The 12,903-nt window shown below is 47.2% G+C and overlaps 5 protein-coding genes across 5 annotated transcripts; 3 read left to right on the forward strand and 2 right to left on the reverse strand.

Annotated features, from left to right (window-relative positions):
- Positions 1-277: 277 nt before the first annotated feature.
- V1508DRAFT_416348 (fungal-specific transcription factor domain-containing protein) lies at positions 278-3,584 on the forward strand. Its single transcript, XM_066940187.1, has 3 exons — positions 278-1,243; positions 1,293-1,624; positions 1,679-3,584. The coding sequence occupies exons 1-3, from the start codon at positions 427-429 to the stop codon at positions 3,317-3,319; spliced, it is 2,790 nt and encodes a 929-aa protein (XP_066796235.1). The 5' UTR covers positions 278-426; the 3' UTR covers positions 3,320-3,584.
- A 3,748-nt stretch (positions 3,585-7,332) lies between these two features.
- V1508DRAFT_416360 (WD40-repeat-containing domain protein) lies at positions 7,333-9,108 on the forward strand. Its single transcript, XM_066940188.1, has 4 exons — positions 7,333-7,471; positions 7,526-7,676; positions 7,728-8,640; positions 8,692-9,108. Exons 1-4 carry the CDS (start codon positions 7,402-7,404, stop codon positions 8,857-8,859), a joined length of 1,302 nt encoding a protein of 433 aa, XP_066796236.1. The 5' UTR covers positions 7,333-7,401; the 3' UTR covers positions 8,860-9,108.
- On the reverse strand, positions 8,899-9,863 carry V1508DRAFT_416363 (Maf-like protein). Its single transcript, XM_066940189.1, has 3 exons — positions 9,581-9,863; positions 9,481-9,531; positions 8,899-9,410 (listed from the first exon to the last, which is right to left on the reverse strand). The coding sequence occupies exons 1-3, from the start codon at positions 9,788-9,790 to the stop codon at positions 8,955-8,957; spliced, it is 717 nt and encodes a 238-aa protein (XP_066796237.1). The 5' UTR covers positions 9,791-9,863; the 3' UTR covers positions 8,899-8,954.
- Positions 9,864-9,963: 100 nt separating this feature from the next.
- Positions 9,964-11,051, reverse strand: V1508DRAFT_108401 (uncharacterized protein). Its single transcript, XM_066935854.1, has 2 exons — positions 10,200-11,051; positions 9,964-10,134 (listed from the first exon to the last, which is right to left on the reverse strand). Exons 1-2 carry the CDS (start codon positions 10,725-10,727, stop codon positions 10,123-10,125), a joined length of 540 nt encoding a protein of 179 aa, XP_066796238.1. The 5' UTR covers positions 10,728-11,051; the 3' UTR covers positions 9,964-10,122.
- A 206-nt stretch (positions 11,052-11,257) lies between these two features.
- Positions 11,258-12,860, forward strand: V1508DRAFT_416366 (uncharacterized protein). Its single transcript, XM_066940190.1, has 3 exons — positions 11,258-11,965; positions 12,025-12,553; positions 12,610-12,860. Exons 1-3 carry the CDS (start codon positions 11,610-11,612, stop codon positions 12,817-12,819), a joined length of 1,095 nt encoding a protein of 364 aa, XP_066796239.1. The 5' UTR covers positions 11,258-11,609; the 3' UTR covers positions 12,820-12,860.
- Positions 12,861-12,903: the final 43 nt, after the last annotated feature.

Raw genomic sequence — 12,903 nt, forward strand, 5'->3', positions numbered from 1 at the left:
CATATATCGACACGCTCGAAGCTAGAAACCAGGGATGAATAGTTCGGTTACCACAGAACCCTGCGTTGGACTACAGTCTCTCAGATGCAAATAAAATAGATGCGATAATATTTGTCCTCGTTAGAGCTGCTCGAAGTCTAGAAGTCTGGCACTTCCATTGCGCGAGCCATTGAAGATGAGGCACATGTCTCGCGTGGCCACCACATGGCTTAATCTAGCTTTGATGCATCAGGTACAGCCGTAAGCGTAAACTGTATGGTGCGGATATGCGAGATGAGTCTGACCGGGAAATCATAACGCAAAAGCCCCGCTCGTCACTTCATATTCGAAATTTCGAACTTTAGTGGGTATTAACAGATCTCTTTCCCCGCCTTATCTTCACTTATTGTCGAGTGCAAGCAACGGACAGAGGGCGCATTCGAAGACATGCAGGCTCCTGCATCGGCATCGTTGTATTCGGCTCGCGAGCCGCCACCGGGTCCGTCTGTTGGCAAGCCGAAGTCGTACGACGGCCAGTCGAAGTCCACGAGCTCGTCATCTTCGGCAACGCCAGTAAGCGCGGCATCTGGGTATGACTTGCCAAAGTCCCCGTTCACAACATCACAGCGATCTCCTCCGACGGAATCAGTGCCAGATATTTCAAGCTCGTCGTCGATTTCATCTGCATCGGGTGATGCAACTTCGGTGAGTGGAGCCCAGGCGAGCAGCAGTGCAGGGTCAACAAAGAGCCAGAATCCAGTTTCGTCGACGACGAGCTCGACCGCTGCCGCCTCGAATGCTAATCGACCTTTTTATACGCGAAATCGACGTGAGCGGCCTTGTGACGGTTGCCGGAGACGGAAAACTCGGTGTTTGAGACCGGAAGGTGCCGTCGTTTGCACTATGTGTGTGTCTCATGACGAAGTCTGCACGTTTGTACTCGAGCCACCGACAAGACGACGACATACTGCGCCGATGTCGAACGGAAACATCGCTCCACAGGGATCTGTCACTTTATTATCACCTCACACTGCAGTCAATGGACCCGGCCCACAGCTGGCTCCGGCCCCTCCGCCGAGTGGATATCGTTCCGATATATCACCTATGATGGACCCCAATGGTCCCAAGATGACTCAAGGTGGTGGTAATGGAGTGAATGACGTGAGAACGCTGGAGGATCACAGTGGGGTTTTGCTACCCGCTACCAAAAGAACGCGAATAAACCCATCAGTTGGGAGCGATAACGAGATCAACGACGAGCAACGTACGTTTCTGTGTGCAAAAATAATGATATACATATTAAATAAATTCAGGTTCGGACATTATGGATCCAGATTCAAATGTTCATTCGCTCGGAATGAACGACACGGCATACTCCGAACTTGTGGGACCTAACCTACTCGATCACGAATACCAGTTTGTACATAGATTATCAACAGCTGCTGGGGAGAGATTACCGATTTCTAAGACGAATTATTTGCGGCCGGTCTCTAATGACGCTGTTTTCCTGATGACCGAAGACAGTGAGATTGAGCAGGATCACAAGCTGGTTGATGAGATTGAGAAGATTGTCGCTCCATACGGGCCACAACTAGTTTCGTTATACTTCCGGATAGTCCATCCGTCGTATCCCATTATCCATAAGGTAGGATAACATATTATCTTTAACCGTGTTGGGCGTCAACTTAACATTAGACAGAGTTACTTCGTATCGCAGTACAAGATTTCGCCGAAGCAGATCTCGCCCCCTCTACTGGCTGCTGTGTATTCTCTTGCGCTCAACTGGTGGACATATGATCATGAACTATCACATTCGGAAGCTCCTCCCGATTCATTCAAACTTGACACTATTGCTTTCACAGCGATCCAGCGACATCTTCATCGTGCCAGGCTGTCAACTGTTCAGGCCGGTCTATTGTTACTTCAACGCAAACCGGAGTCAATTACTGGAGGATTCAAGCTAGGGAAGACACAGATTTCGGCATTCACAGCCCAACTGGTCGGAGTAGCACAAGCACTCGGTTTACATCTTGACTGTAGTCGGTGGCATATTCCGTCATGGGAAATTTTCCTTCGGCGACGTGTCGCATGGGCACTGTATGTGCAGGACCGGTGGGTTGCGCTTTGTCACGGTAGGCCATGCTACATTGACGAGAAGAATTGGGTTGTTCCAATGCTTGATTTGGATGACTTCTGCATAGAGCTATCTTCTGCTGCTGGGGTTGATCATGGTGCGGAGCTGCTTATTGAGATATCCCGATTAACTTCGATTTTGTCAGAGATTCTGCACACATTTTTCTTTGCGGAGTATACTAAATACAGGCACGAGATTCGAGACCCGTCGGTTGTGTTTGAACTCGCAAAGCCTTTACAGTTGAAATTACGGCAATGGCATACCGGGCTATCGGACTGTCTGTACATGAAGCCAGCGTCGGTTGTAAACAATCGGTTATGCACGACAGGATACTTACATCTCGCGTACTATACCGTCGAGATCACACTGCACAGAGCTATTTTGCGAGCACTCGAGGGTTGCACGGATAACGTCGTCGTCGTACAATTTAGGACGGCGGCAAATGATCGTGCAAATGCTGCGGTTAATTTTGTTCGCTCATTATCTGCGGAATATCTCGAGGCGTTCTGGATTTACTCTTCACGGGATTGTTTAGTTGAGATTGGGCAGTTTGTAGCTCTTTTGGAAGTCACGGCGACGTCGAATGAAGAGGCGAATATGTATAGAGATTATAAACAAGGATTCCAATGGCATCTTCGGGTTCATGCGCGGGCATCTTGGATGTTTGAGTATGCTCTGCTGAGACTAGAAAGGATAGTCTGGACCACCTTCGCAGCTGTGCCTAGTGTTGCTACCTTGCAGTTTATGCCGCCGCAGCAGCAGCAACCACAAGCTCAGCAGCCGCAGCATCATCAACAGTCACCGCAACAGCACCTCTACCAAGCCAATCAGTCTCCCACGTCACAACAGCAGCAGCTACCACAGCACAATGCGTCCTACGTCGGCATACATGAGCGCTCACTTGCGCAAATACAGCCGCAGCATCATATTGGGCCAATGAATCACCAGCATCAGAACCACCCACCGTTGCATATGAAGCAAGAAGCCACAATCGACATGGGCGTCCAGCCTATAAACGCCGTCAGCGATTTCTGGACTAGTCCCGCGAGTAGTGCAGATGATGCTAGTGCTCTCAATGGCAACGGTCCGGTAATCGCGAACGGTGATGGGGTCCAACAGCACCATGAGGATCACACGGGGTTGGGATATGAGGATGTCGGAGGAATGTTGTTCGAAGCCGGATTTACTCCAATAAGCAATGTTTAAAAGGTGTATACGGAATTAATTGTTTGATGCATAGTGTTTGATTTAGATTTTCGATTCAATTTACGGTGGTTGGTATAAATTACGTATTAATAGTTTTGCATTACGTTGCAAATTTTTCTGGAAGTTTTTGACATTTTACCCAGTTTTGCTGTCATTGGTTGGGTGTAAGTTACTTGTTTATGGATTGATCTAAGTTTTTGTTGGTATCATCGTACTGTGAACCAAGACGTGTAATATTTTTTATCTCCATAATGATAAATGCCGTTAAATTTGATTAATAACACGCCATAACTTAATAAGTCTGCAGTGGGCCCGGCACGATATGGTGGTCATCAATTCGATAGGCTCAGGGTCCAGCGCGCCGGCGGGCCGAAAAACGCCAACGGCTTATCAGTGGCGCCCGAGTCATCGCGGCTCATCGACATCGCCACATCATCGACGACTCGTAGTCCACGGTCAGAATTGTTCAATCCGAATCCGACTTGCCCATTGTTATTATTTGCCTTGTCAAAATAGGTCTTGACTGACGTGCCGCGACGCAATGAATTTCGACCTGGTTATCACGAATGGCATTGTAGTGCCCTCGTCAGGCATTTTACATCCCCCAAACAGCGACATAGCCGTAATAGATGGCGTCATTACCCATGTCGGTCGCGGATTAACCGCGCTCGCTGGGCCGGACACACGCATTGTTGATGCGGAGGTTAAAAGCACATGTTACCCCCGGCGGTGTCAACAAACACGTGCATTTATCGCAGGGTGCGGGCGGGATTGATTACCGTAGGACAAACAGACAAATCCCTGGTGTGCGCTAGTGGATAATTATAACTGAGGATCTAAGATCACTTGAAATCCAGGATGGTAAGTGCGACATGTCCTCAAGCTCACGTTTTTGAACTCGGTCACAAATTGGTATGGTGCATCCAGTTCCCGACAATAGGGATAATCCTAACCCTATGGGCCTTATTTTTCGATTTGTTCCAAATGTGTGAACCTTAATTTTACTAGGCACGAGCTCACCCCAGAGTCATAACCAACCCATAATATTATCTCATACTGTATAAATATCCCACTCGTTTCCTATTGTACATATAAGACACAAGTTTCGCTAATTACATCGATTTCTAATCTTTCTGGTAGTTTGCGATGTGACTTGTATTTCTTTACCCCAAACTTGGCAGCCATCAAGGTCCTGCGTTTAGGCGTGGATATAGCGCCAGGTCATTCGAGCAAAGTGGCGGACACGCTGGACCGGGATCTCGGACAAAATTCGGGGAACCATTTCCTTCAAAGCAACGTATGAATAATCGCAATTCGCTCGTACCCGGAGCTCCTCGTCTTCTTGACCATCATACTGTTCTCCGTCGTGTCGAGTGACCTGATTGACTTTGCCAAACCTCTTCATAATGTTCTTTCTTCCGTTAATAGACAGCTCGATCAATTGTTTACTTGGACGAGCCATGGCGAAATTGTAAAGCTGGTTGAGGTTGAGACTCGTGCTGTTTGTTTATGAATTGTCGATATCAAAATCCGATTTGATGCGACGCGCGCCGCCAGACGTTTCCTAGGTATTATTTGTGCCTAAAAAAGAAAGGCCCAAGATAAATCTACACCCCCCAATACTAAAGCTACACCCCCTGCCTTACTAAAGCTACACCCCTTCGCTTTTAGGCATAGTGTAATAATCTCAATAAAATGTCATATGCGTAGGCCGCGATCACCCCTTCCCGGCAGGACGGTCACAAGCGACATGTCCACTGGGTATTGTTCTGACCTGCTCAGGCTGCTATTCACGGATTCTGTGCCGATTTCACTGTTATTATTCTACAATCATACCGGACGACTAGCAGCAGTAACTGAGACACAAGCCGAAGTTGATCGACCTGACAGATCGTTCGCCTACAGTAACTCAGCTTCGCTAATATTCTCATTACCTCTTTGTCACTATTCTATTTACGTTACCAATCTTGATGATATTTTCAGAGGACAAAGGGTAATAACCCACCTTTCTAATAAGGAATACGATTACTTTATGATTTTATATTTCACTATACCATTACTTGACGATTAGAGCTTCATTTTTCGATTAACTTTACGATAATCTCAAAAGGTGACGGTACCGTAATCGTATCCACCCCTACCTGAGTTATTGTAACTATAATTCATCGGTTAGTCCTTCAGATACAAAAATGTGATAATGCTTTTGTGATAATAATCAGTTTGTCAACAGATCCTCATCTCGCCTCTTTCAACTAGTTCTCCCGTAAAATCTTGTACGCGTGCGGTGGCGCCCTCAAGAGTGGAAGTGGCCGGATTTAAGGGGTTGAATAACTTTAAAGGTGTATTGATCCACAGTGCGAACTGGCTGATAACTTGGATCTGAGGTACGCATTCAGCCCGCACATAGTGGTCACTAATTTTGTCTTATCTTAATTATTTTATTATAATATCCTTTAACTTGATATAATAGTCTGAACATGCTTTGAATTCCATGGATGTTTGATGAATGAGCTCAAAAGTTTGCTACTGAATTCTCGCTTAGGATGGCAGTTCAGTTATTGGCTCAGGCTCCATCCCCGTCCAGATCGTGCCTTGGCCTTCAGCCGATAGTGAAGCAGCTTGACACCTACGTCCGAAGTAAAACGTGAATATCTCCACGGTTCGCATCTGGCGAGGTCCAGAAGCACTTGGAAGACACGAATTGTAAGTGCTTGAACTGTAAGTGCTTTTGGTTTGCTTTCATTTAACTTAGCACTGACCCGCCCTGATGAAGGGGTGACGCCTTTTAACGAGGAACCCCATTCTTTCTCGAGTACCGCAAAGCCATTGACCAGTTGACCAGGAGGCCAGTCATTGCGCCACGTCACATTTCGCGCGCCGAATGCCGACGCCATCGCTGGCTAACTCAACAGCACATGATGAAGTAGCTCACAAAGAAACCAGAGGTTCTGCAAAAGTTGCTGCCTGACTTCCTGCTGGGCTGCCGTCGTATCATACCTGGGCCTGACTACGTAAACGCGCTAACCCAGGATAATGTCGACTTCATCTCTGAGGAGACATCGTCTATCACAACCGAGGGCGGGTCACTGGATGCTTGCGTCCTGTTGATGCGGTTATCTGTGCGACTGGATTCGACACCACCTGGACAGGCCGTTTCCCTATCTTTGGCAGAGGCAGCCGGAAGCTCGCCGATAAGTGGGCAGAGTACCCGGAGACATATCTCTCTTGCGACTGACGAGTTCCCCAACATGTGTATCTCCCTGGGACCAAATTCCGAACGGGGAACCGGAAGCTTGAGTATCGTGATCGAAAAGATCAGAGAATAATCAGGGTAAGCTAAGATACAGGGTATCATACTAAAGTTTTTGTTCTCTAGCACATATTAGATCAACATGATGAACAATACAAGCCTCCTTTTCTGCTGTCATTGACTGCCTTCTGAGACCCCGTAAATCCCGTCTTTTATTAAGCACAGTCTCGACAGCAACTTCCGATACTGGAATTGCACGGTAATCGCGTGCTGCTAATGCCATCCGGGAAACTCTCCTTGATGCGCTTTCCACAAAGAGCACGGCCAACCCTTTTCTCTCGTTGCTACTCCTGTACACCGCAATGGGTTCAATTTTAAAGTAGTGATCTATATCAGACCGCTGCTCTCTTTGGGGCTGTACTCGTTGCAACATCCTCTCCTCCAAAGTAGGCTGTCCCTCCAATGACGAGTTAAAATCATTGCCAGGCTCTCCAAATATCTCATGGTTTGGATCCTTGGTATGGAGATCGATAAAATGCAGGGAGAGTTCCAATCACTGTGAGGAGCATTGAGGTCAAGCATGTTACTGCTTCTATGTGGCTCGAAGCATTGGTGATTCAGTATTCAATCAATATTGCAAGCTAAAACAACTTTGCTTACTGCTGTAGTCTAAATTGCTAGCTCGCCATGGAACATCGATGGAATAGGGTTATCCTGGGAGATTTCGGGTCAGGGTACATTTTCTAACTCTAACTCTCTCGACGTTTGTTCGATATAAATAGCGGCAAAGTAATTCAAAGAGGAATACAGAAACTTGTATGAAGTGAACAGAATGAATCTTTTGCTGCTAGATCCATTTGCTCTTTCGCAAGAATATCCCGAGAATCTAACGCACACGCTGAGTAAGTGTTTTGCCATCGCCCGCCTCAGTGATGAGCAACTAACGCGTTGCATAGATTACGGCCACTCAACGTGTATCAAATTCAATAGAAAGGGGGATTATCTTGCTTCTGGACTCATTGATGGAACTGTTATTGTATTCGACTTCGAGACGTACGGCATTGCGCGTGTTTTACGTGGCCATACGAGGCCGGTACAATCATTGAGGTTAATTCCCTTTCTAAATTATTTCAAGGATTCTCTAACGGTTGAAAATAGCTGGTCAAGAGACGGAAGATATCTTCTCTCTAGTTCCCGGGACTGGAAATGCATCCTCTGGGACCTAAAAGACGGTTCTCGCGAGAAAACAGTTCGTTTCGAATCCGCCATCTGGGGCGCGGAGCTACATCCTTTCAATCACCAGATTTTCATCACGGCGCTACTCGACGATGCGCCGACGCTTGTTGATTTCAGCGATGGCACGATCAGAAAACATTTACTTTCCAGCACGCCATTGCAAAAGGACGACGAGGACGACGAAGACGAGGAGGATGCGGATGCGGATCGGCGGGAACGGAAGCATGATAAGCAGTCTACGCTTGTGGCGACGTTTACGCGATCTGGACAGTATATTTTTGCAGGAACGAGTAAAGGCTGGTTAAATGTGATCGATAGCGAGACCTTACAGACTGTACGGTCCGAAAAATTGACGACGTCGAATATAAAGCATATATGTTTCAGCATATCTGGCAAGCAGTTTCTCGTGAATTCGTCGGATCGGACGATTAGATTATACAATACTCCTGATCTGACATATGTCGATCCTGTGGACTGGGACATTGACATAGTGCACAGATTCCAGGACGTTGTTAACCGGTTACAGTGGAATTCGGTCGCGTTCAGCTCGAATGGGGATTACGTCATGGCATCCACATATCAGGATGCGCATGATATTTATATTTGGGAAACTACCGTTGGCTCATTGGTGAAGATTCTTGAGGCACCGAGGGAGGAGATAGTCGATGTGCAGTGGGATCCGAATCGTACTTTGGTGGCTGCCACAGGTTTGGACAATGGCACGATTTATGTGTGGGCGACGGTAACTCCGCAGCGTTGGAGCGCGCTGGCGCCGGACTTTGTGGAGGTCGAGGAGAATGTTGAGTATGAGGAACGGGAAGATGAGTTTGATATCGTAAGTTGGCGGGCGTGTTCACTTGCAGCAGACATTAACAATAATGGCCAGATCCCCGATGAGATTGCCAATAAGCGGAAACTGGATCAAGAAGACGACGACGAGGTAGATGTCGTTACGATTGAGCGCGTGCGCGGCGAGTTCAGCGAGGAGTCGTTTGTGATTCCCGTCCTCCTGGAGGAAGACGACGAGACTTTCGACTCCTCCGACAGCGATTAGGCTGCTTGTATCATACTTCTGCATATGGCGTTCGGAAGAGTCTAGGAGTCACAAATTTCGTATTATACAAACATGTTTATGGTCGCAATTGTCTATCACGCATCCTCAAATTCGCTCTCTTCAGGGAACAACGTTTTCTCCATCAGCTGCAACGTCGCCTTCAGCGGCAGTCCGACAACATTCGAGTAATCCCCCACAATCTTGTCAACTAACAGCGCACCCTTCCCCTGAATCTGATACCCACCGGCCGCATCCTTGCCTTCAGCCGATGCGACATACGCGCTCAAAAACTCGTCCGAAACATCTTTCGCAAAAAACACTTGAGTCTCTTCAATATGCGTCTGCAGGGAATATCCCGGATACACGGGTTCCTCTAACGGCGCGATGCATGCGACTGCCGTGAACACGCGGTGCGGAAAGTCGTCGTCGCGGAGGGATTGTAGCATTCTGAAATGATCGATAGGGGATTTCGGTTTTTCCACGATTTGGTTCTTGGAGAGGACGATTGTGTCGGCTGCTATTATTAGCGCCGGTTCGACATCTGCTTCGATCTAGCCAAGCAGTCAGCATTTCCAATACGAAAGAGTGTGATATGTAAGATATTATAGATGCGTTATGGACCTCTTGCTTGTAGACTGCGAGAGCTTTTCGACTCGCGGTTTCCTGAACGTACTATACTTTGTCAGTTCCAAATAAGTGGTCAGATAAAGAGGCCACGAACCTCGTATACACTCATTTGTGACTTATCCAAATCCTCAGCAAATCCAGATTTTATGACATCGAGTTTCGCAATGCCGATTTGGTTCAACAGTTGTCTGCGGCGCGGCGAGCCGGACGCCAGGATGATCCGCTTGTCACGGAGGAATTGGAAGACAGGCAAGTTGAGAGGTTGTGCCGCGACAGCGTCAGTGTAGGATGGCGGTTCGGACATAATTTGGATAACAGGCGAAGCAGACGGTAGAGAATGTGGTGTGGAAAGTGATTAGTGATGAGATGGAGTTTGTGGGAAAAGGGGGGTGCTGCGAGGGAGATGACGACGCGTATTTGAGAGTGCCGCTCGCAAACAAGTCTGACTCTCATTTTACAATTAGACGACCTTGTTCAGTCAGTGTGTTAATATCTCAATGTCTGCATAACTTATAATATTTTACATGTATTAATTCCACATGCATAATGAAGATCGCAAAGGTACAGTATAACCACATTTTGATCACCAAACTCCGCACGCCATATTAGTTGACATCTATGCACCCATTTAACCGTCTATGCAAATATCTACCGCATTACCTAGCTTCTTTATTCTTCTGTTTCTTCTTCACATCCTTAAGCATGGTACGAACCCATTCATCTTGACTCTTCGACTTGCTAACCTGCTTCTGTTTGATCGTGTCCTTCTGCTTGTCTTTACCCTTGCTCTTCTTCCTTGAGCTTGAGCGATTCACAGTAGTGATTTTGTCAACTTTAGTAATCGTTCGCTCGACCGAGATACCATCACTCCGAATCTCCACCTTTGTGACTCGGTCCGTTTCCACTTCCATCTGAGATCCACTCGTTGCGATACTCCCAATCGAACCACGCAATCCCTCGCCTTTTACAAACATCTTATAAAGTGGACTGTCCCTCGCCCCCCTTACATTCACATCTTGATCCTCCTCCTCACTGCAATCTTTGCTACTGGTATAAACATCCAAGTTCTGCAAACGTCCGTCAAAAACTCGCTCCCACCACGTCTCGTGATCAAGCGCTTTATTCCCAAGACCTTTCGTATCTTTTTTATGGTGCACGAGAATGGGTTTGGCTATGCTGTCTTTCTTAAAGCCCGAGCCGGGGGTCCAGCCGTAGGACGTTAGGTACGCTGTCGAGTTCATAGCATGTATGTTCGTGTTACTGATGTTTAATAAATACACTAATCAGCAACACGTAATAATATGCATGTATTGCACAATGAGAAGTCGCACGACCAGTGCTTGAGGTAGATAGCACGGTTCCTATAAGAAAAATTTGATTGTCAGAGGCCCAGTTTGGTCGTTGGGACGATATGAGTAAGCGATACCGCTGTGGCTGAGTCAGCTCAAGGTTAGGGTTGCGACTTATTCGACCTGAATCGTTGATTCCATGTTATTCCTTTGCATCAACTTATTTTGCAGATAATGCAGACGAGTATTGGGACCGAGTATGCGGGTGAAAATACGTCAGAAGGGCTGAACATTGGGTTAATGACGTAAAATCACCTTCAGGCCGTACAAGTGCGGCTGAAGCCTGTATCTCGACGGAAGAGTACCGCCGTCAATTTACGCTAGTCCCAAAAAGGAATGGTTGGTATACTCTCCATGAATCTCCTTATTTATTTATGGATGGACCAAGCGCAAAGGAAAATGCTTGGCTGGCAGTTGAGTGACGAACCGGTGCGGGGAGTCATTATGACCGCAACTCGACGAGTTGGGACAGCCCAGCTGACAATCTCGGCCGATCATTCTCCCGGCTCGCGCTCTGCATTTACAATCAATGCGAATCTTTGTAATTATAACATATATTTACACTTAGTATATAGTCAATATCAGTATAATACTCGATACACACAAGCCAATTATCGAGGAAAGCTATTATGTGATTCGTATAACCCACGGAAAATCAGCCGCAAAGGTTCCCATCTGTCACAGGCGTACTCCTACGCCAACTGTCTATATATGTAGGAGAGCAAAGTCCGCATTCCTCATTTCATTATTTACAGGCAGACATCTCAGATCTTCATGACAATGTCAATGCTACATTTGCCTTTAGAACTTCTCCAAGCCATAGCATTCCATCTCCCCACGGAAGATCTGCCCTCATTCGCACTCACATGTGCCAGTTTCAACAGATCACTAGACTCTTGGTCACTATGGGCCTGCCGTGTCCGCAACGACTACTACACTGAAGGCGTCTCCTATGCACGCATGATCATGAACCATTACAGTTACGCTCATCAACAGAACATCACCTGGCGACAAATGTACATTGCGCTCCATGCAGCGTGGAATACGACGTGCACGGAAAACAATTGGCGCGTTGAATTTAGACAGAATCCGCGACATCGCGACTGCGAGCATTCCATACCTGAGTATTGGTGAGTTCTCCACGCACTCAGCGGGTCTGAAGAGCGAACTGACGGACGATGGGATGTAGGGTGCGAATATGTAGGAGGATGAGAGTACCGCCTGGGAAGTATGCTGTTCGGTGGAATTTCGACACCACGGAGGAATATCTGGGACAAATCATTTTCCAGATCGCCATGGACGATGACAGCGACTTTGAAAATACACATCTCCGTTACAGTACAGACACAAACCACTCTGATGAGACAGCGGCTGTCCATTCCGACAGCGATGTGGAAAAATACAACGTTCACCTGACCGAGGACATCGCCGTCCAGACAGAGCACATGAAATCAACCGAGCATGCGCAGCCGGCACCGGAAGCCACAACCACGACGAGAACAGCAACCCGGCCTGACTTGATTGATAGCATTTTACTTTGCGAGTCTGCGATACCCCGGGCACTCGTCGCTCGAGTATTCAAGCACACGACCGTGGACCACCGCGGAACAGAGGTCAAGATGGGGACTATCAATATTCCAAATTTGAGAGTAGAAGGGCATGAGTGGCGAGACATCACGATTTCATTTGAGATGCAGGGTGGCTGGAATTCGAACATGGTACGACATGCTATGTGTGGTACTTTTGCCGTCTACCAGTACTAACGAATTTGCAGAAAATGAACGCCGTCACACTCAGTCCTATCCGACAAGATAAACCGATTGATTCATCCACCACGCCAGAAATAGAATATTCGTCACCTCCATTTGTGAGAAGGCCTGCAGAACGATGCCGGAAAGCATTTGATAGCTTGGGGAATGCAGAGGATGGCGGTGTATTGTTTGACACTATTGCGGACACGTTAAAGATGGTGGTTGGCAACTAGATGCCGCTGCTATAGATAATAAATAAACTAATAAGAAACAATGTGAAACCATTACCAACTCCATGTGATGCCGTTGAATAATCA

This window comes from Lipomyces doorenjongii (genome assembly GCF_038497915.1).
Source record: "Lipomyces doorenjongii strain NRRL Y-27504 unplaced genomic scaffold V1508scaffold_20, whole genome shotgun sequence".
NCBI lineage: Eukaryota > Fungi > Ascomycota > Lipomycetes > Lipomycetales > Lipomycetaceae > Lipomyces > Lipomyces doorenjongii.

Coding starts and splice junctions, on each gene's coding strand:
- V1508DRAFT_416363 (XM_066940189.1), bottom strand. CDS start 9,790: ATGTCCGAACCGCCATCCTACACTGACGCTGTCGCGGCACAACCTCTC. Junction 9,532..9,580: donor CACAAATGAGTGTATACGAG/GTTCGTGGCCTC, acceptor GACAAAGTATAG/TACGTTCAGGAAACCGCGAG. Junction 9,411..9,480: donor TCGCAGTCTACAAGCAAGAG/GTCCATAACGCA, acceptor CTGCTTGGCTAG/ATCGAAGCAGATGTCGAACC.
- V1508DRAFT_108401 (XM_066935854.1), bottom strand. CDS start 10,727: ATGAACTCGACAGCGTACCTAACGTCCTACGGCTGGACCCCCGGCTCG.
- V1508DRAFT_416366 (XM_066940190.1), top strand. CDS start 11,610: ATGACAATGTCAATGCTACATTTGCCTTTAGAACTTCTCCAAGCCATA. Junction 11,966..12,024: donor CATTCCATACCTGAGTATTG/GTGAGTTCTCCA, acceptor GATGGGATGTAG/GGTGCGAATATGTAGGAGGA. Junction 12,554..12,609: donor GTGGCTGGAATTCGAACATG/GTACGACATGCT, acceptor ACGAATTTGCAG/AAAATGAACGCCGTCACACT.
- V1508DRAFT_416348 (XM_066940187.1), top strand. CDS start 427: ATGCAGGCTCCTGCATCGGCATCGTTGTATTCGGCTCGCGAGCCGCCA. Junction 1,244..1,292: donor CGAGATCAACGACGAGCAAC/GTACGTTTCTGT, acceptor AAATAAATTCAG/GTTCGGACATTATGGATCCA. Junction 1,625..1,678: donor CGTATCCCATTATCCATAAG/GTAGGATAACAT, acceptor AACATTAGACAG/AGTTACTTCGTATCGCAGTA.
- V1508DRAFT_416360 (XM_066940188.1), top strand. CDS start 7,402: ATGAATCTTTTGCTGCTAGATCCATTTGCTCTTTCGCAAGAATATCCC. Junction 7,677..7,727: donor AGGCCGGTACAATCATTGAG/GTTAATTCCCTT, acceptor GGTTGAAAATAG/CTGGTCAAGAGACGGAAGAT. Junction 8,641..8,691: donor GGGAAGATGAGTTTGATATC/GTAAGTTGGCGG, acceptor AATAATGGCCAG/ATCCCCGATGAGATTGCCAA.